This window comes from Lissotriton helveticus, chromosome 10 (assembly GCF_964261635.1).
Source record: "Lissotriton helveticus chromosome 10, aLisHel1.1, whole genome shotgun sequence".
Classification (NCBI taxonomy): domain Eukaryota; kingdom Metazoa; phylum Chordata; class Amphibia; order Caudata; family Salamandridae; genus Lissotriton; species Lissotriton helveticus.
The window spans coordinates 107,008,503-107,032,703 of record NC_136071.1 but is presented as its reverse complement, the minus strand read 5'-3'; the positions used below and the strand labels follow the sequence as shown (position 1 = coordinate 107,032,703).

The following is a 24,201-nucleotide window of genomic DNA, read 5'->3' as shown; positions in this document are numbered from 1 at the left end:
TCGAGGCGACTCCTCCAGCCATGCCACCGCAATACCACCGCGTATTGGGGGATCATTTGCGACTTCTGCAGGAGGAAGTTACGGCCCTCTTGGCCAAGGGGGCCATCGAGCGCGTTCCTGGGCCAGAAGTAGAGTGTAGTTGTTACTCCCACTACTTTCTGGTACCCAAGAAGAGCAAAGAGGGCCTACGCCCTATCTTGGACCTACGGAACGTCAACGGCTTCCTCCGGAAGGAGAAGTTCAAAATGCTGACACTAGCTCAGTTCCTAGCTGCCCTGGACCCAGAAGACTGGATGGTAGCGTTGGACTTGCAGGACGCTTATTTCCACATCCCCGTCCGGCACTACCTGCGGTTCATGGTTGGCCACGAGCACTTTCAGTTTACCGTGCTCCTCTTCGGCCTTACCAGTGCCCCACAGGTGTTCACAAAGGTGATGGCGGTGGTCGCAGCTCATCTGCGCAGGTTAGGGGTTTCAGTCTTCCCCCTACCTCGACGACTGGTTGTTGAAGGCGGGCTCGCCCCAGACAGTCGTCAGCCACCTCCAGACGACGGCAGACCTCCTGCACCAGCTGGGGTTCTCCATCAATGTGCCGAAGTCACACCTGTGCACCTCTCAGAAGCTCCTCTTCATCGGAGCGGTTCTCGACTCGGTGCAGTTTTGGGTTTATCCACCCGAACAGCGGGTTTGGGATATTCAGGCTCCGATTCCACTCTTTCAACCTTTATCCCGGGTCTCTGTCAGGTTGACGCTGCGGCTTCTGGGTCTGATGGCCTCCTGCATCCTTCTGGTGCATCACGCCCGGTGGCGGATGCGGGCTCTGCAGTGGGACCTGAAGTTTCAGTGGGCCCAGCATCAGGGCAACCCCTCAGACCATGTCCTGATCTCGGAGGGCACTGCGAGACAGCTGCAGTGGTGGCTCACGGACCGCGATTGGGTCAGCGGCAGATCCCTCTCCCTTCCCCAACCGGAGCACGTAGTTGTGACGGATGCGTCCCTCCAGGGCTGGGGAGGCCACATGGGAGAGGCGGAGATCAGAGGCCTCTGGTCTCCGGCGGAGTCCCGGCTCCATATCAACCTTTTGGAGCTGCGGGCGATTAGTCTAGCACTGAAGGCATTCCTCCCCTCTGTCCGGGGGAGTGTAGTGCAGGTGTTCACGGACAACACCACCGCCATGTGGTACTGCAACAAACAGGGAGGGATCAGGGACCCTTTGCCAGGAGGCTCTGCGCCTCTGGCAGTGGCTGGAACATCAGGGCGTGACCCTGGTTCAACACCTGGCAGGTACTCTGAACGTCAGGGCGGACGAACTCAGCCGTATGTGCATGATGGATCACGAATGGCGTCTGAACTCGGACGTGGCACAAGGCCTCTTTCAGCAGTGAGGAGAGCCTTGGTTAGATCTATTCGCCACCGAAGAGAACGCGCAATGTCATCGGTTCTGCGCGTTGGAATTTCCAAGGCGGCACTCGCTCGGAGACGCTTTTTGTCGCGAGTGGAGTTGCAGTCGGTTGTACGCCTTTCCGCCTATACCACTTCTGCCCAGAGTGCTGAAGAAGATCAAGCGCGACCGGGCCCAAGTCATCCTTGTGGCTCCGGACTGGGCATGAAGGTACTGGTATCCCGAGCTACTCAGTATGTCAGTCGATCCCCCGGTTCGTCTGCCTCTTCAGGAGGACCTTTTGTCGCAGCAGCAGGGGGCGGTCCTCCACCCGAACCTGTCCAGTCTCCACCTCCATGCTTGGAGATTGAGCGGTGATAGTTGAGGCCATTTGACTGGCCTCTTGAAGTCTGTAATGTCATTCTGGCAGCAAGGCGTCCCTCCACAAAGTCTGTATACGCCTGCAGGTGGAACAGATTTGTGGCATGGTGCACAGAAAAGGCTGTGGATCCACTTTCTGCCCCTCTTTCTGAGGTTCTTCTCTTCCTTCTTTCTCTCGCGCAGCAGGGCTCTGCACTGGGCACTATCAAGGGCTACCTTTCTGCCCTTTCAGCCTTTCTAAAGCTGCCTGTTCAACCTTCTTTGTTCAAGTCCCCTATTGTAAATCGTTTTCTGAAGGGCATCACACACATGTTCCCTCCCGTTCCGTTTGTGATGCCTCAGTGGGACTTGAACCTTGTTCTTACATTTCTGATGTGCGCTCCCTTTGAACTGGGGTGGCGGAGTGAGCTAAAGAACGGTGATGGATTAAACCCAGATCAGCTGACTGGGGGTGAGTGTTTGTATTGTCAACGCTCCGTCCATCACCACCTTTGGTTTTTCTTTGTTCGCCCTAAGTTGGCAGGGTATGATCAGACGTGAGTCCCTTGCTCACTTTGCCACTGGGGTCAAGCAAGCCCGGCTGAAGACGGCTGTAATGCCAGAAACCGGTCCTGGGAAGCATGATTCCGGTCCAGGGAAGACATGGCTTGGCAGTTCGGGCTGGACTGTTCCCATGAGGCACAGGGTCAGACTGATTTGCATATGGCCATGTCTGAACTGGGGTGGCGTAGTGAGCTAAAGAACGGTGATGGATTAAACCCAGATCAGTTGACTGGGGGTGAGTGTTTGTATTGTCAACGCTCCGTCCATCACCACCTTTGGTTTTTCTTTGTGCGCTCCCTTTGAGCCACTTCACAACTGCCCTCTCCGCCTTCTTACTCTGAAGACTGCTTTCCTGGTTGCCATCACCTCTGCCAGGAGAGTGAGTGAGCTCCAGGCTCTTTCATCTAAACCCCCTTTCCTTTCTGTCCATCCGGACAAGGTTGTGTTGCGGACTAGGCCATCTTTCCTGCCCAAGGTTGTCACGGCCTTCCACATCGGGCAGTCTATCACCTTGCCTACCTTCTTTCCGCCACCGCATCCCTCTAAAGAGGAAGAGCGGCTCCACCGTCTGGACCCAAAACATGCGCTCTCTTACTATCTGGATCGCACACGCCAGTTCCGGGTGGATGACCAACTCTTTGTTGGTTACGTGGGCGCTAAGAAGGGAAAGGCGGTGCACAAGCGGACCATCTCTTGGTGGATCATCTTGTGTATCCAGGCATGTTACTCCTTGGCTAAAAAGGAGCCCCCTGTTGGATAGCGGGCTCATTCCACTCGGGCCCTGGTGACTACAACTGCCCTGGGCCGGGGAGTGCCCTTGCAGGACATTTGCCAGGTAGCTACGTGGGCCTCACTGCACACGTTTGCAAGACACTACTGCCTGGACAGTCAAGTTCGGAGGGATGGCTTCTTTGGTCGTTTCGTCCTCCAGGACTTTCTGGTGTGATTATTGGTTCGCAGACCCACCACCGGGGTTGGTATTGCTGGGGTATCTATTCTAAGGTAAGGAATCCATCACTAACGTGTCTCTTTCAGATGCACAAGTTACTACTTGTGTAACGATATATCTGTAAGAGACATTAGTTAGTGATAGATTCCTTACCGACCCACCCATCCTCCCCGTTCTGCGAACCGATATCTAGGGTTAAGGTCATCCCCTTTCAGAGCCCTTGTTTCAATGGCACCAGTGTTGGTTTTTAACATGGTTCGGCGCTTCTGGCGCGGAAAAGCTGTGTCTAAGAACTGACGTCAGCACGCGGAGGTGGTGTCTAAGTACTCCGACATCATCACGGCGCCCACGACGCCGACGACTGACGCGGAGCCGACGCCTACCAACGCGCAAGGGTCCTGCTACGCAAAAATTTCCGGATCCAGTCTGACGCCTGGGGATATTCTAAGGTAAGGAATCTATCACTAACTAATGTCTCTTACAGATGTATCGTTACACAAGTAGTAACTTGTGCTTCGAAACCAGACTCAGACCTCGAGATAGACCTCAACGCCAAAGAACTGTCGCCGGGACAAGGAGACGTGAGTACCGAAGACCCCCTTGAACCCACACACTCCCAAAAAACACAAGGCTTTTGGCACCATCTCTGCCTTCGGGCCAAGGTCTGCACCAAGATGTTTCTGATGCCCGCCTCCCGGCTCGGCACCAAAACTACCACTCCAGCCTTCCGGGTCTGCACCGCGTCGATAAAAGTCCTCCTCTGAGCCGAAAGCCTCTTGTTCCAAGCACAAGTCCGGCTCGTACCCGAAATCTTCTGCGCCAAAAGCCAAGCAGCCTTCGGAGCCGAAACCTTCCACGCTGAAAGGCCAGCCTATGTTGGCACTGAAAATGTTGATGCTGAAAACTTCAGCGCAGAAACACAGAGACCCCTTCGGACCCGAATATGGACACTATATCACCCGATCCTAAGCAAAAGAGGTTGCATATTAACCCTGACACTGGCCATATTCACGTAAAGCCACCTCGGAATCCCAAGCTTCAAGAAGAGGACACTTACAAAATCCCCTTGAAGAGAAAGTCTGTAGCTAAAAGTCCTTTTCGTATACTATCGCCTCCACCTCCAGCACCCCCTTCACCACCTGAGAATCCTTTGCAAATTACACCTCAAGATTCTCCTCAATCTCATCATACCGATGATGATGCAGATGATGGAGGGATGGGGGGATTAATATTCCAACATACCCATGGACAGATTACACACTAGAATCCCCCAGGTGAAACCGATCCAGCCCTTTACCCAGCCAAACCATCTCCTCCAGACAACAATGCATCACACCATGAACTCCTTGCCAGGGCTGCACATTACCATGGGATAGAGCTCCACAAAGAATCACTAGAAGAAGATTTTTGTTTGAGAAATTGGCACCTACACACATCATCGCCATCACTTCCAATTCTTAAGGGCATGATGCAACATGCTGAGATGTTTCAAGATCCAGTCAGAGGCCGCATCTTAACACCTAGAGTGGACAAAAAATATAAGGCCTCTCCTACAGACCCCATTTTTATCAAAGGACAAGTGCCATTAGATTCCCTAGTCGTATGAAATGCTCATAAAAGAGCAAATTCTCAAACATCAAGGGATGCTCCTCCGCCAGACAAGAGTCCTAACAAATTGACGCTTCTGGCAAGCGCGTAGCCGCTCAAGTAGCAAATCAATGGCGTATTGCGAATACCCAAGGCCTTTTAGCCAGATATGACGGAGCACACTGGGATGAAATGGAACAATTGCTCCAATATCTCCCAGATGAGCATAAGGCTAAAGCACAGTACTTGGTGAATGAGGGTAAGCTCATTTTTAATTCCTCTATTCGTTGTGCTCTAGATGCTGCAGACACCGTAGCTAGAGATATTAATACCAGTATCCTGCTCAGCAGACACACTTGGTTAAGGATTTCAGGTTTTAAACCTGGGGGCCAACAACACTTGATTAAGAACACCTAGTTGACCAGGCGTTAGAAAAGATGAAAAAGGACACTGTAGTCGCTAAATCTATGTGAGCACTTCAGACAGTGGTATCCAACAGAGGCTCCTTTTGTCGCTCTTTCTACAGGGGGGCCAAAGACCACATCCCCAGATCAAAATACCTCAGCTTACAAAGGTAACCACCACTCCTCTCCTTCCAGAGGTGTTTTCCAATGAGGTTATAGAGGCAACAACTCCATGAGTAAGGGTAACACCCCATAACTCTCCTTCCCCAACAAACAGTGACTTGCCCACGCTTCCCCCGATTATAGCACACCTGTCTGGGAAGACTTCAGCAATTCATCCCCATTTGGCAGTCTATATAACATCTGACTAATGGGTGCTTGGAATTATCCAACATGGTTATTGCCTGGAGCTTGCCAGCAATCCCCCAAACATTTCACTTCACTCTCGCAAGTTATCTCCAGAACACATACACTTGTTAAAACAATAGGTCTAGCCCCTTTGACTAAAAGGTGCAATAGAGCCAGTTCCAAAACAGTACCAGGGCTCAGGGGTTTACTCACTGTACTTTCTCATCCCCAAAAAGGACGGTTCCATAAGATCTATTCTAGATCTGACAGAGTTAAACCATTACATACTATCAGAGCATTTTCATATGGTGACACTGCAACAAGTACTCCCATTTTTACAAACCGCAGACTTTGTCTACTCTAGATTTTGAAAGACGCATATTTTCATGTTCCAATTCATCCAGCTCATCGCAAATACCTGAGATTTATGATAGGCAAGCAGTACCAGTTGAAGGTCCTTCCCTTCAGAGTTACTACGGCGCCCAGAGTTTTTACCAAATTTCTGGCAGTGGTTGCTGCTCATCTCAGAAGACAACAAATTCACTTCTTCCCCTACCTAGACGACTGGCTCATCAAAGCCAGAACTCACCAAAACTGTCTGCAGCACACACCGATTACAATAGATCTAATTCATCTACTGGGCTTCACCATCAATGCACAAAAGTCTCACTTGCACTCCTCACAGATGCAGTCTTATCTAGGAACCACTCTAGTCCCAGTCAAGGCTCTAGCCTCTTCCAATATAGTCAAAATACACATTATTCAGGCTGCCATTTAACAGTTTCAGCCCAACCATTATCAGCCAGAGTGTTCATTCAAATACTGGGAATGATGGTGTCTTGCTTAGCAATTGTACCCCATGCAAGGCTTCACATTTGATCCTACAAGAGTGCTTAGCACATCAGTGGAATCAATCACAGGGTCTGTTAGCCGATCTAGTGTTGGTAGACGGCCCTACACATCTCTCTGCTGTGGTGGAACCCATAAAACTTGACAGCAGGGCTGCCTTTCATTGACCCTGCTCCACAGATCTTGCTCACAGCAGACACATCTATAACAGGTTGGGGGCTCACCTAAAAGATTACACAATATAAGGCCTGTGGAGCAACAAGCAGAAAACTCTCCACATCAACCATCTACAACTCTTCGCTGTCTTCCTAGCATTCAAAGCTTTTCAGACCCATCTCATAGCCAAAACTGTCTTAGTCCGGACAGACCACATAACAGCAATGTACAATGTACAATAACCGGGGGGGGGAGGGTGAGGACACACTCCAACTGTCACACCTCTCTCAAGCCATTTGGAATTGGGCAATCCATCACAGGATTTATCTTCTGGCAGAACATCTCCCAGGAGTAAACAATCCAATTGCCGACCTCCCTAGCAAGATCAGGCAACAAATTCAGGAGTGAGAACCTCATTGTTAACACATCTCTGAGGAGAGTCGGTGAGCTACGTGCATTAACGCTGCAAAAACCTTTCTTTCAGCTACACAGAGATAGGATAGTTCTCCATACCAACCTCAAATTACTTCCCAAAGTAGTTTCTGCTTTTCATATAAACCAATCGGTTGACTAACCAGGTTTCTTTCCTCAACCTGATTCCGTAGCAGAACGCGCTCTTCACATGCTTGACGTTAAAAGAGCTTTATTGTACTACATAGATAGGACAAAGGACTTCCACAAAACAATACAACTGTTTGTACTCGTAAAGGCAATCCTATCTCTAAATCTTGTATTGCAAGATGGATTTTTAAATGCATTCAAACATGCGATGCTAAAGCCAAAAGGACTTCGACTATACCCCTAGAGCGCATTCCACTCACAAAATAGGGTCTTCTGTGGCCTTTTTAGGTAACAACCCTCTAGCTGACATATATAAAGCAGCTACATGGTCTACACCACACACATTTACTAAACACTATTGTGTAGATGTGTTAGCACAACAACAGGCTAATGGAGGCCAAGGCCAAGCAGTACTTAAAACACTGTTCCAAACAACTTCAAGATCTACAGGTTAGCCACAGCTTTGGGAGTATACTGCCTTATAGCCTATGCAAAGCATTTGTATCTACAGCACATATGCCTCAAACGGATAATGTTACTTTCCCAGTAAGCATCTGTTCTTGGTATGTAGAGCTGTAGATTCACATGTGCCCACCCGCCTCCCCGGGTACCTGTAGTTGTTGCAGTTCATTATACATATATATGCATGAGCATCTCTATACTACACTTACTCCATTCTCACCCTCCTGCGGCAAAACAATCTAACAATGGAGTTGATGACCATGCCCACTACCACCGAAAGGAGGAATTCCCTTACCTCGTGACTAGGAAAGACTTCTTCAAAGAAAAAACACTTGCAAACATTCAGACCCAACACTAGATGGCAGGAGTATGCAAATCATTTGAATCTACAGCTCTACATGCCAAGGACAGGTGCTTACTGGGTAAGTAACATTATCCATCTTTGGTATCGATGAGATGTGGTTGCTTGTCTTTAGTCATCCCAAGACTGTCCAGAAAGCAGAACTAAAGAACTGCCAGTCACTGAGGAGGGTAACATGTTATTCTGTAGCAATGTTAATTTGTACAGTCCATCCAGTAGCTCTTAATAGTACTAACACAGTTGTACATGAATTTGTAGAGAAATGAAACATGGTTAAAATGTTTTTACGGCCCCTTTCCGTTCAAATTATGTATTCCAAAGTTTCAACTTAAATCACATTTACCAGACTGATGAACATAACTTGGAGCATGTCCTTTCTGGTGTACAATTGTGGTGGGCCATGCGTGTTTTTTTTATCCTCCATCTTTTTTTCCTACATGTTATAACCTGGCCCTCCCCTTCTGTTTTCCATTTTTATTTATTTATACTCTTTTTTTTTTATGGTTCCCCCTCAGCCCTGTCTCTTTAACACTGCCCATCTGTCCTGTCTATCTCCCTTCTTCCCCTCTTGATTTTTGTGCAGTGCTCTACTTTGCACTCGAAGTCTGTCTCCTCTGCCTCTATTTCCCCTTTCTGGGTATTTTTTGCTCTATTGCCTCTTTCTGGAAAATCTTTTCACTCCTTCCCATCTCCTTTTATTGTTGGTCGCAGTTGAAATGGAAAGGGTAACTCTAGCACCACCTGGATGTGGCTAGAATAATGTTCTTGCAGCACTCCCAGATATTTTTGTGAGCTACTTACCAAACTGTCCTGGATCGTTTCAAGCACAAAGGTGGACATTTGTGTGTAATTTTGGAATTTGGTATCGCTTTTCTTTTGAAAATATGCGCGGTCAATGAGAGCTATATCCACCTCAAACTCTTTCTCCAGCCCTTAAATTGACTTCCTGAAGCAGTGCTTCGCCATACCTTTTCTGGAGGACTGGAAAGACAATTAGTCAGCAATGGATTCAGTTGGTACATTGTGTGAACTAATATTGCATTGTGTATTATGATATTTTCTATATGACATTTGTTTTTGTTGTTTTATTCTTTTTAGTTACAAACATTTGGTGCGTTACCTAAAAGCTGTGCGATGCAATGATATGTTGCCGTAAGTAATATTTAGATACCCTTTTCTTGCTTAATACTTCACTAACACTGTGTACATATCAGAAATTTCAACATTTATAATGATTAAAACTGTATCTCTGTGCTGCAATTTCCATAAATTGGGGGCTTGTGATTGTGTTGGTACTGGCCAAACAAAGGCACAGTCGTTTCACAAACGTTCTGCCTTCACTCTTTTAAAGTTGGTGTGGGAAATCAACCCAATTCTACAAGACCTCCGATCTGTAATTGCGTGTATGGTTTCAAACTGTATCTGCTCAGGGTTTCATCAAAACTAATTCCATGTTTTGGTTTGGATATTAGGTAGCCAGTGAAATTCTGGTGCAAAGTTTTCTTTCTCATGGGTAGGCGAGATCAGGGAAGGAATTTTTATTGGGAATATTTGCAAGGAAAGCGTCTTCCAAACTTTGCCCCTTCTCTCTGTGAGAATAGGCACAGCTTGTTGCCTCCTTATTTCCTGCAATGTGTGCAGTATTTACATTCAAGCAATACATAAATTACATTTTTTACCTTCCTCTCCCCTTCTTGCTCCCTCTTCCTTTCAGCCCTCTATCCTCTCATGCTACCTCTCTGGTGGTGGTGGAGTGGAGAAGTGTGGCTCAATGGTTAGAGCGGCAGACCCTGATGCAGAGGTCTAGCTCGGGACCAGGGTTCAATTCCCACCTCGGCGGGTCTTTGGTTCAAAATTCCACGGACCTGATAATTCTCGCCTTGGTGCCTATTCCAATCATGGAGTCCCACTCTGCAACTATGGGCAATAGCTTGCTTATTCTCCACAACGGCCCCCACAACGCTACGGATGCCTGGCCTCCACCTTGGGGGTGCCCAGGAGTGGACACCTCACAGGGAAAGCCAAGATGGGTTCCACAGCGGTATTCGTACAAGCGCCTTGAGACCCTTGCGGGTGAGTAGTGCGCTATACAAGTATCAATTTACATTTACCTCTCTGTTCACTTGCCTCCCCTTCTCCATCACCCTCCATCACCCTCTCTTTCAGTCCTGTTTGAGGCAGGAACAGCCTTGATCCCTCTGCATGTATAGTCTTGGAGCTAGTGAGTTCAGTCTATGGATCCTAACACTACAGAGTGCAGTTTCATGTGATGTTTTCTTTCATTTGCTTTCTTGGACATGATTTCATCTCCACATCACGTGGTGTTGAGCAATCAGTATGTATGGTGTCACAAAGTACCTATTAGAATCTTAATTAGATTTTGTTAATTACAAATCCTAGTATCCAATTTCCTAATGTTGTCCATCATATTTTTACAGATTCACAACATCAGGCCAATATTGCATTTGCAACAATTTAGCATGGTATCCATGCAAGTGTTTAAAACTAAATTGCATAGTGAGGGGAAATGGTTAATACTTGGGCTCATTCATAAAAGCCAAACTCGACATATGTGAGCTACATACGTGTGGGCGGCACCCAGTACTTTTCAGCTCTAGTGTTTGCACCAAATAGTGAAACATGCTAAATAATGTCAGTACAGGCGTTTCTCACACAGAATAACCCTTTTACAGATTGTATAATGATTTATGCCTTTCAAATTCAATGTAAGTTTTTCTTGTTTTTGTCTTCAAGGTTACAACGTTTGAGAGAGAAAATTCCGTTCTATATGTGTAAATATGGAAATTTTCCAGAAGCTGCCCAGTCACTTGTACAGTTAAAATGTGCCTCTTGCACAGTGAATGTTAAGTTGTCAGTTGCTGACTTTGCCCTTTATTTGAAGATGTTTCGAACGGAGTGCTGTCCATCAGGCAAATACCTCACTGACCAAGAGGAGTGGACATCACTAAAAGGCAAGTTTCTGTAATGGTATGGATAGAGTAATTTATTACGTAAAACACATGGGCCTGAGGTAGCTTCTCAGTTAGCATACTGTGCACTGGGAGGTGTAATTAGAGCAGGAAGGTTTAAAGGGTTTGTGTCTCATTAAAACACATTGCCATAAAAATTCAAGTTCCAGTTTTATTTCAAATACTTGTTATAGGTGCTCACAAGTTCTTTTTATTTATTTATTTATTTTTAATGCTTCTGTAGGCTGCATTATTGCCAGAAAAACATCCCCAAACCGCAAAAGAAATGTTATTTTACTATTGTGAAATAATTGTCCTTGTGCTTTAATCAACACAGCTATATTGCTTGTTGCTCTGGATATAGCTTCTGCAGCTTTTCTTGTTACATTAGAACAACCATTAACTCTTCTAAGGGTGGTGATCGGAAGCTTTATACATATTATACAGAATAGAATCAAGAGTATCTTGGTATTTGCAAGTTGCAGAATTGTTATGACCAGAGATTGGCTCACCATATGATTTCTGGAATCATACCCATTTCACAAGAGCACCTACCATTCTGCTGTACCCCCCACTTCATTAGGCTTACTGCCCACCCTTCCCTGGGCATCTGTGCACTGCTTCATTGGTGCCACTCTTGCTGCTGCTCTGCACCCAGTCAAAATGGCTGCTGCTCATGCCCACTCATAAGCACTGTCACTCACTACCACTTGTCACTCCAGCTCAGTTTCCCAACAATCACTTGACCAAATCGCATTGCAAACGTTTATTAAGTACCAGAGCATAAAATTAAAATAGGAATTTGATATAAAGAAGTGAAGCTGGTTTGGTCTAACTCCCCTGAGGAATAACTAATGAATGTGGTTTCTGAAAGTAAGTTTCTAGTCTAAGTTTGTAATAAGTTTATTGTATAGTTAATTAAAACCATAACAATAAAAAAAAAAAAAAAATCAACATGATGCACCTAATTTTCAAAATGCTTAATTAACACTAAAATGAGCAAAGTTTCATTATTCAGGTAATCTGCACAATATGCAGGGTGCATGGGTCTAATCAAGTCTAAAATATACAGTTTTATTCTTGAGAACATAAATACAGTATCCACTAAAAATTCATAGTCCATGTAAGATGCAATGTGTACACCGAGCTGTTTTATAAATGTGGCGAACCAATTTAAATTGCCCCTTATATCTACCAATAGAGCAATACAATGTAGAAGGAAAAAGTGGTTATTGCTCACTAGAACTATCACACCTGGTCCCTCCATACCCCTTGCTTGTGTTTGATGCTAACTGGAACTCTCACTCCATTTACCTCTAACCTACCTCTCCAAGGAAGAGATGCAAAATGCGAGGCTGCCCAACAAAACACCCACTATAATCTTTGTTTAGGGCACTCTTAAATCCCATGCTCTTGCTTACCCTGTAAGGTACCTATGCATTAGAGTATCTAAAACTAATAACTAGAATAGTAATAACTCTTTACGACTCTGCTGCTAAAACATTAACCAACCAAACTAGATATAAAATGCAGAGACGTTCTTACTAAGAGGGTTTTAAGCCGATAAACGAGCAACCTCTATCCTGAGAACACCATTCTCCAAGTCACACCCCAATTTTTATGCAGGTAGCCTAGCACATTTTTCAAATGTTGTAATTAACGTCTGGCGTTGTTTCAAAGGGAGGGCGGTAGCGTGAACTTTCAATAAATGTTGGTTTAAAATGTTCACAAATTTAGTGCATCTCCCCAGCACCCCAGATGATCTGCCATTAAAGCAAAGGGAAGATGCCTGTGAACAGATACGTTCTCCCTCTGCCCAAAAAATAGATTTTAGTAGTAATCTCCTTTGATGATCTAAAGCGGGGCAATAGCATAGCAAAGAAACCATGATTGTTAATTGTGGCATAACCTACAATTATCAGCACCTGAGCCAGCCCAGCGCGTGTTAAAATCCCTTATTGGTAACGCAAGTAGTCTCATGTAAAGTATTTGAGCCAGACTAGCCACATTTAAGAGAATGCAAGAGGTATATTTTTGGTGTCCCAACATGATAGGAATCTTTTACAGGCTGTGCCAACCCTCTGCTATCAACAGTGAGTAAATCCTGTTCCCAGGAAGCCACTTTCATTTGCTTGTTAATGGCTGTCTTCCATGCAGAATATGAGATGGCGCCATCTCCAAAGGTAGAAACTTTGATCTTGAATAACAAGATGGCTTCATTTAAGTGAATGGACCATGGGTTGCCTGGTTTTTCATCTATGGTTTGCCAGAGGCTTTTTACCAAGCTCTTGGGAGCTGTCCTGCACTTGATGTATTATTTTAACATGGATGCCTTCCACTCGATTGATTGAGTTACTAGCATTAGCTCTAGTCTTAATCTGGAGCATCTGACATGTTGTGGTTGATGGAATAGATTTGTGTATGCTCTAATGTGACACAACTCCAAATTAGCTTCCCATGCACCAGGATAAGCAAAATGATCGTACTGCAGGGCGAGCGTTAAGGTTGCCTTTGTTACTCTTAAGATAGGGGTAGAAGAGGCGCTACTTAATAAGCAATTTAATTTGCCAATCCCAGAAGTAATGGCTGCCACCTTATTAAGGTCTTTTACTTGGGCAATGGCAGAGCCAGTTTCGCTGAAACACACACCAAGGTAGTTGTGATGCCTTTGCTATAGTGATGATCTTGCCGTCCAATTGCCAAGTTGCTGTTTTCTTTCTTTGGTAGCTACCGAATATCAGGACTTTGATTTTGGACTGATTCACCTTTAAATGGTTGGCCTTGTTAAATCTACTCAAGGCATCCTGAGCCATTTGCAAACCTGACCACGTCGTCAGCGTATTGAATTGTTTGCAAGCAGACCAAACTTAGCTTTGAAGGAACCAAACTACAGGCATCCAGTACTTTCCCACAATCAGCCGTATACAGATTAAACAGCATAGGATCCAAAACACAGCCCTGTTTTACCCTGCGGTTTGTTTGAACTTTGTGACTGTCAATGAGCTCGTTTTCACCCGAACCCAAGTTTCTGTGTGTAATGAGATGATCGCTCATAGCAGATTTTATGGTATACCCCAAGCCAGCAGCAAGCTTCCACCAGAGAGGGTCCTGTCGACCCTATCAAAAGCTGCACTGTAATCTATAAAACCGCACAGGAGAGCCTTTTCGTCTGAAGGGCACGTTACGTGAGGACAGAAAGAACTTTAATATTATCTACAGTGGATGCCCTGTCCCTGAATCCTGTAGGAAAAAATAGCAAAATGTACTCCTCCGCCACCTAAGCTTCTAAATGTTCTAATAAAATTCGAGCATAAGCTTTTGCCTCAATGTCAAGTGGTAATAGTTTGCGGCTAGGGTCCGATCTCTGCTCCTAAATATGGGGCATAAAATGGATCCTCCCTAGCCCTCTGGTATATCAATCAGCATTTTGAAAAGAATGGTTATAGAGAGCACACCACAACGTGGCCCAACCTGTATGGGCATCCTTAAAAAGGCTGGCTGGAAAGCCATTCGGGCCAGGGGCTCCATCAGATTTCAACTTTTTTTTAATACTTTTGCCACCTTCCATCTGTTTGTTAGATTGCCCCTGTCCAACTGGCGCTCTTCCTCAGGCTGTCCCAACCCATATGCCAAATTCACTTGATGTTGTGGACTTGCCTCGGTTGCTGCTAAATTTTCTTTAAAGGTCGGAATTGAAGTTACAAACTGTCAAGCCACTGGTAGATTGTCAAACTGATCCACATACAGCTCAACAATATGCCGCACCCAAGCTGCTTCGAAAACTCCATTATCCCGAATTGTGTTACTGTTTTTTAATGGATTAATATGGGCCCAGAATCGCGCTAGATTAGAGTCCTTTAATACCTGAAAGACTGGCCCATTCTTTCTTTTCTTTCCTTCTGTTGCTCCCAAGTAATTTTTTTTATGTAACATTCTGGACAATTTTACTTCTGCAGCTGAGGTTTTGGATGGATTGCACCGATGAGCACTCTGCGCTTTACAAAGCTATCTTTTGGAGAGGATCATTGCCTTATATAAAATAAACCGTGTCTCACTGGTTTGTGCCCCCCCTGTTGAGATTTAGGCCTACTATTCTGTTCCAATAGTTGCTTTCAAAAGTTCTCCATGAACCTTCCCCACTCATGTAGGGCATATTCTGGTTGAATTGAAGTTGAAATAAGCGCCAATTCTTTTAACCAGGTACTGACCATCGGTGCATAATCGGACAGCCACTTAATTCTTCTGACTGGCTTTGGGATCTCTTCCCCTGTTGAGATGGCCACCTTGACGAGTTTGTCCGCTGATTGTACTGCGCGGCTCAGCGTGCTCTTTAATGGGTTGTGGTCACTTTCTAACTGATATATTAAAGTGACCCAGTCAGGCAGCCAAACCTTCAGATAATAAGTATAATCAATGGTCTATACATTTTTACAGGTTGTTGGGAATATCCCCTCAAATTTTGACTGAGCTGATACTAAATTGTGGAGCTTCATAAAATCATTAACTCCATAGCCAGCACTCGCCTTGGAGGCTCCAACAGTGGTCTCCCCCAGCCCCCTAATGTTAAAATCTCCAGTAATTATGAATTTGCAATGGGGATGGCCTAAGATGAGATCTTCAAGTCTCTCAAGGAAATGATTTACCAACTCTGACTTTACTTTCCTAGGAGCGTTCAAACAACAGTTAACCACAATCAACTCCATTGGTTTTCAAACCATTTACGCAAACATCTTGGGCTGCCTTGCAATTACTGTCAAGAATCGTGGCTGCTAATATTTATAGACCTCCACCCCCCACCCCCACCACCACCACCCCCTGACGGGCGCCCAAAAGTACTAAAGCGAGATGCCATAGGGAAAATATCATAGAAACCTGGTAAAGTGGTAGGGGCCTGGGGCCAAGTTTCTTGGAAGCAGAGGATATCACCAGTATCCAAGTAAAGACCCCCTTCTCTGCTTTCAGTGAATTTTTTAAAGCCCTGCTATGTTCCATGAGATGATTGAGAACTCAGTTTAATTTTCGCACAGATTGTCTTGGACCTCACGAGTTTATTAGGACGCTGGTTTTCGGTTTCCATTTTGATTGACTTGTACTCCCATCGGGGCTGAGGCATGAGGCCTAGTGTAGTATGTGTGAAATTTGTCAATCGCCCTGCTTCCTGCTCAATGCTTTTTGTAGGACTGAATCTCACCTCTCTGATTCAGTGAATGTGCAATAGTCAGTGCTCTTGCTCTCTTGATTTCATCTAATTCCCAGCTTCTACTTCTGCCTGGTGTGCCCTTAAGTATACTTTGTATTTGCTGTCCTGTGGGTGGATTTAATAAAACATATGTGTACTTTAGGGAACAGGTTTATCCAGTTCAGTCACCCAATCAATAAAGGTTTCTTTTTCTCCCCACACTGCCTGTCTCAATACCACATTCCTTCATTCTGTGCTTGAGACATCCCCGTAGCGTTCAAACCCGGAGGGTCAAATTCTACCCATAACAAGTCCTCTGAGGTAATATGTTTAAGAGCAGGGATATAGCTGGACAGTATCAGCAGCTTCTCACGATTGAGCGTGTCCTGAGGACCCTTAGGGCAGAACCTGAGAATAAAGACCAATTCAGGGGGATCTCTCTCAGTCCCCGCTTTGTTAACCAGTTGTACAAACGGGGGTGGTGATGGACGGAGCATCTGAACCAATCAAACACTCACAACCAGTCAACAGATCTGGGTTTAATCCATCACCGTTCTTTAGCCCACTCTGCCACCCCAGTTCAGACATGGCCATATGCAAATCAGTCTGAGTCAGTCTGGGAAGGCATGGCTTGGCAGTTCGGGCTGGACTGTTCCCATGAGGCACAGGGTCAGACTGATTGATGTGGCCTTGGTTTACACCCTGTTGGAACTTCCTATGTGAAGAAACAACTGGGGCAGAGGCGGGAGAAAATGATCCACCGGATCAGTTAGTAATCCGCCATGTTTTTAGTGCTTTCCTAAATGGCAGAAGATTGGTCATATTTCTAAGATCCAGAGGAAGAGCATTCCCAGATTTAGCCATATTGACAATAAAACTTCTACCACCCCAGTTGACTTTTTCTACCCGTGGGACGTTTACGAGTTTTGTGTCAGAAGACCGCAGTGATCTCTTGGGTAAATACCAGTGGAACTTGTGTTTAAGGAATTCCGGCCGATTCCATGAAGGGCTTTGAAAACCAAGCAAAAAGACTTAAATTGAGTTCTTTTCCTGACTGTTAACCAGTGAAGCTTTTTTATTTTGGCTGATATAGACTCATACTTTGGTGTGGCGGTAATGAGTCTAGCCGCAGCATCTGTAGTTCATTCATTGACCCTTTTTGGATGGGTAGGTACAGGCTGTGGCAATAATCTAATCTGGACATTATAAGTGCTGTCACTACAGTTTGTTGTGCGTCGAACAGCAAGAGGCATTATGTTTTTGCAGGATTTGAGGAGCAACGATGTGGCAGTTGCAACCTGATTTACCTGGTCCCTGAAATGTAGTTTATAGTCAATCAAAACTCCCAGGTTCTTCACCTTCTTGATTGGCGTAGGTAGAGGCATGTCCTCCGGCCAGCACTTAGGAGTCCAGAAAGTAGGGATGTTACCAAATACCACCTCTGTTTTACCGGAGATAAGTTTCAGACAATTTTGGGCCATCCAAGCCCCCACTGCTTTCATGCAGTCCTGCAGCCTTGACGGGGTATCATGAGTGACCCCTGGGAGTAGTGTCACCACTATTTGGGTGTCATCCGCGTAGGACATTAGTGTGAACCCGAAGGCCTGAATTAGGGGTGCTAGTGATGACACATAGACATTGAATAAAGTTGGGCTCAGCTAGGAGCCCTGCGGCACCCCACAGGGTAGGGAGAAAGATTCCGCTCCAAATTCCACCAATGCCACTGTTTGAATTCTATTGGAGAGGAATGATTTAATAAGCTTCCATGCATTACCCTTAACTCCTTTCTCATACACACAGTCCATCAGCAATGCGTGATGGACCGTGTCGAAGGCCGCCTAAAGCTCCAACATGATCAATACTGCGTTTCCACCTTGGTCCAGAATGGTCCTGATTTCTTTAGATTTCAAGAGCGCCGTTTTCGTACTGTGACCCTCTCTAAACCCACACTGAGTTGGATCTAGGGCATGGGAGTCCTGCAGAAATTTGTTGGGTTGGGTATTCAGATTGCTTTGAATGATTTTTGCTGGGAGAGGTAGCCTGGAAATCGGTCTAAAATTTGGGGAATTCTCTAGCGTCCAAGTTGGCATGCTGGTAGCCCGAAAGACATTTCCTGATTGACCCTTTTGTGGAGAGGGTCACCCGTCCCTCCAGATCATTGCAAGACTCACACTGGGCCTCACCTTCATTCTGAGGCAACTTCTCCAGTTTGGGCGCTACTGTTTTCTTAATAGGCTGGAGGAGTTTCTACCTTCCCATTTCAAGATTAAACTGGTGCTTGATTGTGCCTTAGATGAATTCCGGTGTCTTTTTTCACCAGTCCGTGTCTGGAGACCCCTTCCCGGGGATTTGTAGAACAAAGTGGAAAGTAAAAGCCACACCCAGAAGCACCGCCTACAGAACACCAGGTTCTCCCACGGAAACGCTGCAAGTCTTACAATCTGCATGTTGGAGGTATTGGATGGGCTATTCCGATGTAGCCGCAATTGTAACCTCCATAATCAATGTTTGCGTATATTACAATACATTCTAGACTGTATTAAACCATATAGCTCTACTGTTTATTGATTTTATAGAGCGAGACCAATAAGGATGGTGTCTTTATTTGAATTGCTGAAGTGACTTGCAGTACAAATTAGGCAAATACATTCTGTAGGCACTTTAAATCACTTTTAGTAAATGGTGGCTGATGAATGTTGGTTACTCTTAGGCTGATGAATCTGTAAACATTATTCGGGCTTCAAGGCTTTGGTGCTTCAGGGCTCGAGCAGGGCACACCAAACTGAAGCCGCACCCAGTAAGTTTCTTGTCATCAGCGGATGGCAGCACTATAGAGGTGCACATTCTGTGGTTCAAAATGACTGCGTGTTCTGAAGCACCATTTATGGATCCTTATATAAAAAAAAAAGAGCCACAGTAAGTTATACATTTTTCTAGATAGTACAGATAAAAAGATTAATGCTAAACCACTGCAATTGTTCGCTGTGTGAGAAAGAACAACCCTTTCTGTTTTACCTGCATTGACGAGCAGTGCAAAGGTTAAAACTGACAAATGCCAACATGCTTGAAAATTCCAAATTATGTATTGGCATGTTTCTAATGTTGGAAAACTGACATTAGCAAGAAGAAAATAATTTCTCAAGATCACGCAGTAGTTGAGTTAAGAACCTAGAATTACAATCTTTCTTTGGGTCAGAAAGCTAGCATTAGGATTTTACCTCTGGTTAAATATGGAAAAAAGCAAAAGCCACCTCTTCAAGTCTTTGTCTTCTCCTTTTATTCCTCCCATCCCTCCTCATACTTTTTCATTCATTGCTTCTTCCTTTGCTTTTCATTATTCTCTAGGTTCTCGGTTCCTTTATTTTTTGTTTGCCATCTTTGCCATTGCAGCTCCTTGTTTCCACCTTACTTGCTATCGTTTCTTTCTCAGGCCTCTTCTTCGTTCCTTTCTCTCGCCTGTGACTTTAATTCCTTCCTTATTACCATTTTGTTTTTCTGTTGTCCATAATCATTCCATATGTAGTGGTCACTCCTCATGTCTGTGTGGGAGCTCAGGCCCTTTCAAACATGTCTTGCTAACAATGGAACAGATTACTGTTGATACACATGCTATAGTTCAGTGACTGCAATTGGATGGTTTTGAAGACTAAAATTCTAACATAGAGTACTCTGTTTTAAAAATGTGGGCATGCACTTGTACTTGCTGCAGCACATGATTGCTGTGAAACAAAAGGTTGCTGCCCAGAGATAGAGGGGTGCAAACATTCCTCCATACTACCACCAGTAGCAGCATCTTAATCCTGTGAGACCACAGTCCCTCTTTATATTCCTCTGTGCTCTACCTGTAATGAATCTCACCTGTTGATTAGTCTTTCAGAAAGAGCAGTTTCTGTTTTCTGGTACTTGAAAAAGTACGTTATTCACTAAATGCTTAATATGACAGTTAAGTAATTTTTCAGATTGATCTGTTTTCCTTGCTGCAGTCTATGGGGCCTAGTCACAACGGTAAATTTACACGAGAGTGAACCTACACTTTATAGTAATTTTACTACTTTTGGCTGCTAACCATTTCTGAGTGTAAAGTTACTACAAAGTCTAGACCTGCATCTGTCCCCATTAATTTAGGCGGTGGAGCTTAATTTACAAGTTCTCACTAGTAGCTGGAAGTCTCCTGGGTTGGTGTTCTCCCTAAGGTAAAGTATAGGAACATTTTTAAAAGTTTGCTGAACTTTAATAAATGTTATCAAAAAAAAATTTGTTGCATGTTAAAATGCTTCAGCGTTAACTTAGTTTTAAAGAAATATTTAATTTAAATGTACTAAAGATTTATTAACAATGCTCACCTAAAGATGTAAATATTTACTTATTTATTATATATTAATAAAGTTATGTAGAATTAATTTAATTAAATGTCATTATTTTTTAAATAGTTATTTGTTTAATTAAAACATTGAACTATTTTGCAATAACCCTTAGGTTTTTTTAAATGCACATTTTTGTAAACAAATTCAATTAATATTCATTTAAAAATTAGAAATCAATTTATTGTAACTTTATTTCCTAAGGGGTTAAGGCCCTGCTTGAATTATTTTCTATGGGAGGTTGTTGCAGTACCAGTATTTAACTGAGTGGTGCTAACGTACATTTATGACTGTGTAGGGTCCTTTCTGGCTGTCGTAACAGTAGAAGTTCTGTTTGTGATTAGCAATGGGCTTACTCATGTGTGGGTGGGTGTATGCACTCCATAAGCCCCTTCTTACTCCTTTCTCAACCCCTCCTACTTTGTGGTAAGTTTTCCCCATTCTCCAGCCACGTTCCCTTCCCACATTTACTACTAAAATGTAGGTGTATTTGCTCCGGTATGTCGGGCAGAGATCTCTGCATAGAAAAGATGGGGGGTGGTTGAGACATCATCTTGGAGGTTAGTGAGCAGTTTTTAATATGCGAGTAGTACTATTATGGTACTACTAAATGTACTACAAAATGTGGTTTTGACTAGGCCCTTTGTCTTTCAACAAGTTTAATCTAACAGCTCTGTGTAAGTATCAAAAATTAAATATTTACACGTAATGTATTGCTAAGCAGGTTAGTGTCATTTGGGCCATATTAGCCTGTTTGACTAGTGCACAAAAATATTGATGTTGTAGCTGCAAAGAAACTTATGTAATGTATTTTCTTAGAATATAAATGTAAAATTAAAGTACTTTCTATAATGTATTAAATGAACATCAACTTTTATTTCCCACAGCAAGTAACATTAATGTGTGTGTGCCCTAAAAATTTATATAAACACTCTGAGAAGTAGTTTGTACTTTCCCAGTTTATTTTTCTTTCTTAACAAACATTTAAATTGTTTACATTTTTTTCATCAGGAAATGTACTGAAGAGGGGTGTTCTGATAAAGCTGATACTCAGAATCCTCTATGTCAACCCACCATTGTTGGAATCCGTGAGTATTTTACTAGATGGCTTCAAAATAATCATAAATGTGTTTTGTTAACTAATTTATAGCCAACTGATCATTTTTATGTAATTGGTTAAATACAGCTCAGTTTAAGGTTCTGTAGACCCTCTAACAACACCAGACAGTGAGCTTGATGGACTGTTACCCACAAATAAGCTGCTCATTATCTGGGGATGGTGTGTTCTGTGCAGCTATCAGCCCTCTAAGACTTGTAGGATTTATTTCTGTTAGTGAGCTCAAACTCATTTTACTAGGAATGGTCACACGCAAGAATACACACTAGATATGTTTGAAGATGTTATTAAAATCATCATCATCCTAAACTAGTGCATAATGTGTATTGATGTAACTATGAGAACAAACCATATTGTGATAAACAATAAGCAAATTATTCATAAGAATCGCAGCATTGTTACAGAATTTCAGAAGTTCATTGCATGAAATAATGGAACCAGTCTTTGCTTACCAACCCAGTTTCCGTTCACTAACTCCTCCCTTCTATCCATCATCATCAATACTTTATTCATCTTAATAAGGCCATAATGATGTAAAATATATTTATATGTAATAAATGAAAAGTCCATCATTTAGAATATAAAACAAGTTACTATTCACATATATTAATCAGAAAGCAAATATTCAGTCTTTGGGCTTTCGAGCTTATTCCTTAATCTTCAAGCATTCAATATAACATTTATTACATCCCGACAAATCACATCAGAGGAAAGTTCTTGAACGTGCAGAAATGTTGGTCCACAATACCTCAAGTTTAGCATGCCTAATATCAGGAACAGGTAATGTTTCCTGGGGCTGTATAAAAGGTACAAAACAACATAGAATGTAACATTCTTATTGGGACAGCAAGGAACCGCCACAAACCACAAAAAGTGGGAAAGTGCACTGTGTTAACTCTAAAGCAGGTTACATAGAATATATGTTGAGAATTCGAGTATATACGATTCCATCGTTCCTGGAATCTAAATCGTTATATGTGTACTCGCCGTTTATTTTCAATCAACCGTCTGTGATTCCCAAAGTGCTTAAAAGAGGTCTTTTACAAAATTCTTATATAAGCTTTACCAGAATTTGGAATATTAAATACTTCCATAATGCTTTACTGGAATCAAACCTTTTTTGATGTGAGATATCAATGGAATCTGTAGGGGATAATCCAGGGCAAGACAATCTTGCAGTAGTAAGGTAGAGAAGGTCGCCTCCATTTTGAACCAAGCATATATCCACTAAAAGAAATAGACTTAATTTAATTAAATCCTCTAAATAATGAAAATCCCAATTCATCATGCCAAATATAGGTGGACCAGTTATGAAATATCAAGTAACCTATGTGAAAACAGTTTTCTAACTTTTGTAAGGTACTCTACTATTAGCGCTAGGACTATCTGTTAGCGCTAGGACGCCTCAGGGTAACTACCGCGCTCTATAAATCTTCTTTCCATTCCATTAGTACTCCCAAAAGCCTGCTCCGTAAGTTGCCAAAGATAAACATTTGATTTTGTAAACAGTAATCCGTTCCCCTGATGGGTTGCACACCAAGTTTAGTGGCAAATTAAAAGTGGGCCTCTATAGCTCTTTTGTATTGTTGCAAACTAACAGTACATAGATGCCCCCTATTTAAAGACTAGACTAAATCTGCAAAAGTTCAGATGCTTCTCGCAGATGTATTATGCTATCTCTTTTGTGACTTTTGTCCTACAAATCGTCTTGTATGATTTAGTTACATTTTCGATAGGTGTAAGTCAGTGAATGCATCAAATAATCTATGTAAACCGTTGGCTGTTCTGGCTATCAAGACTGCGTTGTCCTCATATAATAGTACTGGGATGTGCACCCACCTGTGGCATATCCTGGTCGTTTGTCAATTAAAAAAAACTCTCCCAACCATTTATATACAGAATAAATAAAAAAGGGTGTGTTAGGACACCCCCCTGGCGCACTCCCCTATTGATTTTAAATGAGTCTGTGCAGTTTCAATTTGGTCCAAACGAGCTATAGCCAAGATATCCAAATGCATCTGTTTCAGAAAACAGATAATTGCCGGAAGTTTAGACCGACTTGAGTCTAAGGCACAGCTCAATTCCATAAAAGCTAGATGAATCAAACCTTTTTTTTCCATTGTATATTTAGAAATGAAACAATATACATTCAGGGACTGGTCAATTGTGCCTAGACCTTGTCTGAAACCAAACTGTTCCTCCCAATAGAATTGAATTTTGTTAGGGGCTCACACCTCCAGTCTGGTTAACACAATTCTCCCCATGACTTTCACAAGGCAATCCAAAAGTGATATACAATAACATTTGAGTCATTGCGGCCACCTGTCTTAAGTATTGGGACAATAACCAATTTGAATCGAGGTGAGGTGGAAGAACACTGTTGACCACAGCTCGAAGAGAGTAAATTATAATGGCAGCCCATTATTCTTGTACACATTCATTGGCACACCATCTGGGCCTGAAGCCTCCCCACCAAGGCTCTCTGAATACCAAGATGACTTTGCAACCTCAAAGGCAACAAATGATTGCAGGTTTTGTGTCAAAGAATATTCCCTGTTGACCTTCAATTGAGAGCAGGGAGGTTGGGGTGAAGA

The 24,201-nt window shown here is 43.5% G+C and overlaps 1 protein-coding gene across 3 annotated transcripts in view; it reads left to right on the top strand.

Annotated features, from left to right (window-relative positions):
- LOC144785991 (uncharacterized) overlaps positions 1-24,201 on the top strand; it is a 324,665-nt gene that overhangs the window by 197,019 nt on the left and 103,445 nt on the right. For all 3 annotated transcript variants that reach the window (XM_078664896.1, XM_078664895.1, XM_078664897.1), the window contains 3 exons: positions 9,080-9,133; positions 10,736-10,953; positions 21,502-21,578. In XM_078664896.1, coding sequence (XP_078521022.1) covers positions 9,080-9,133; positions 10,736-10,953; positions 21,502-21,578 — 349 coding nt within the window. The remainder of the gene's footprint in view (positions 1-9,079; positions 9,134-10,735; positions 10,954-21,501; positions 21,579-24,201) is intronic.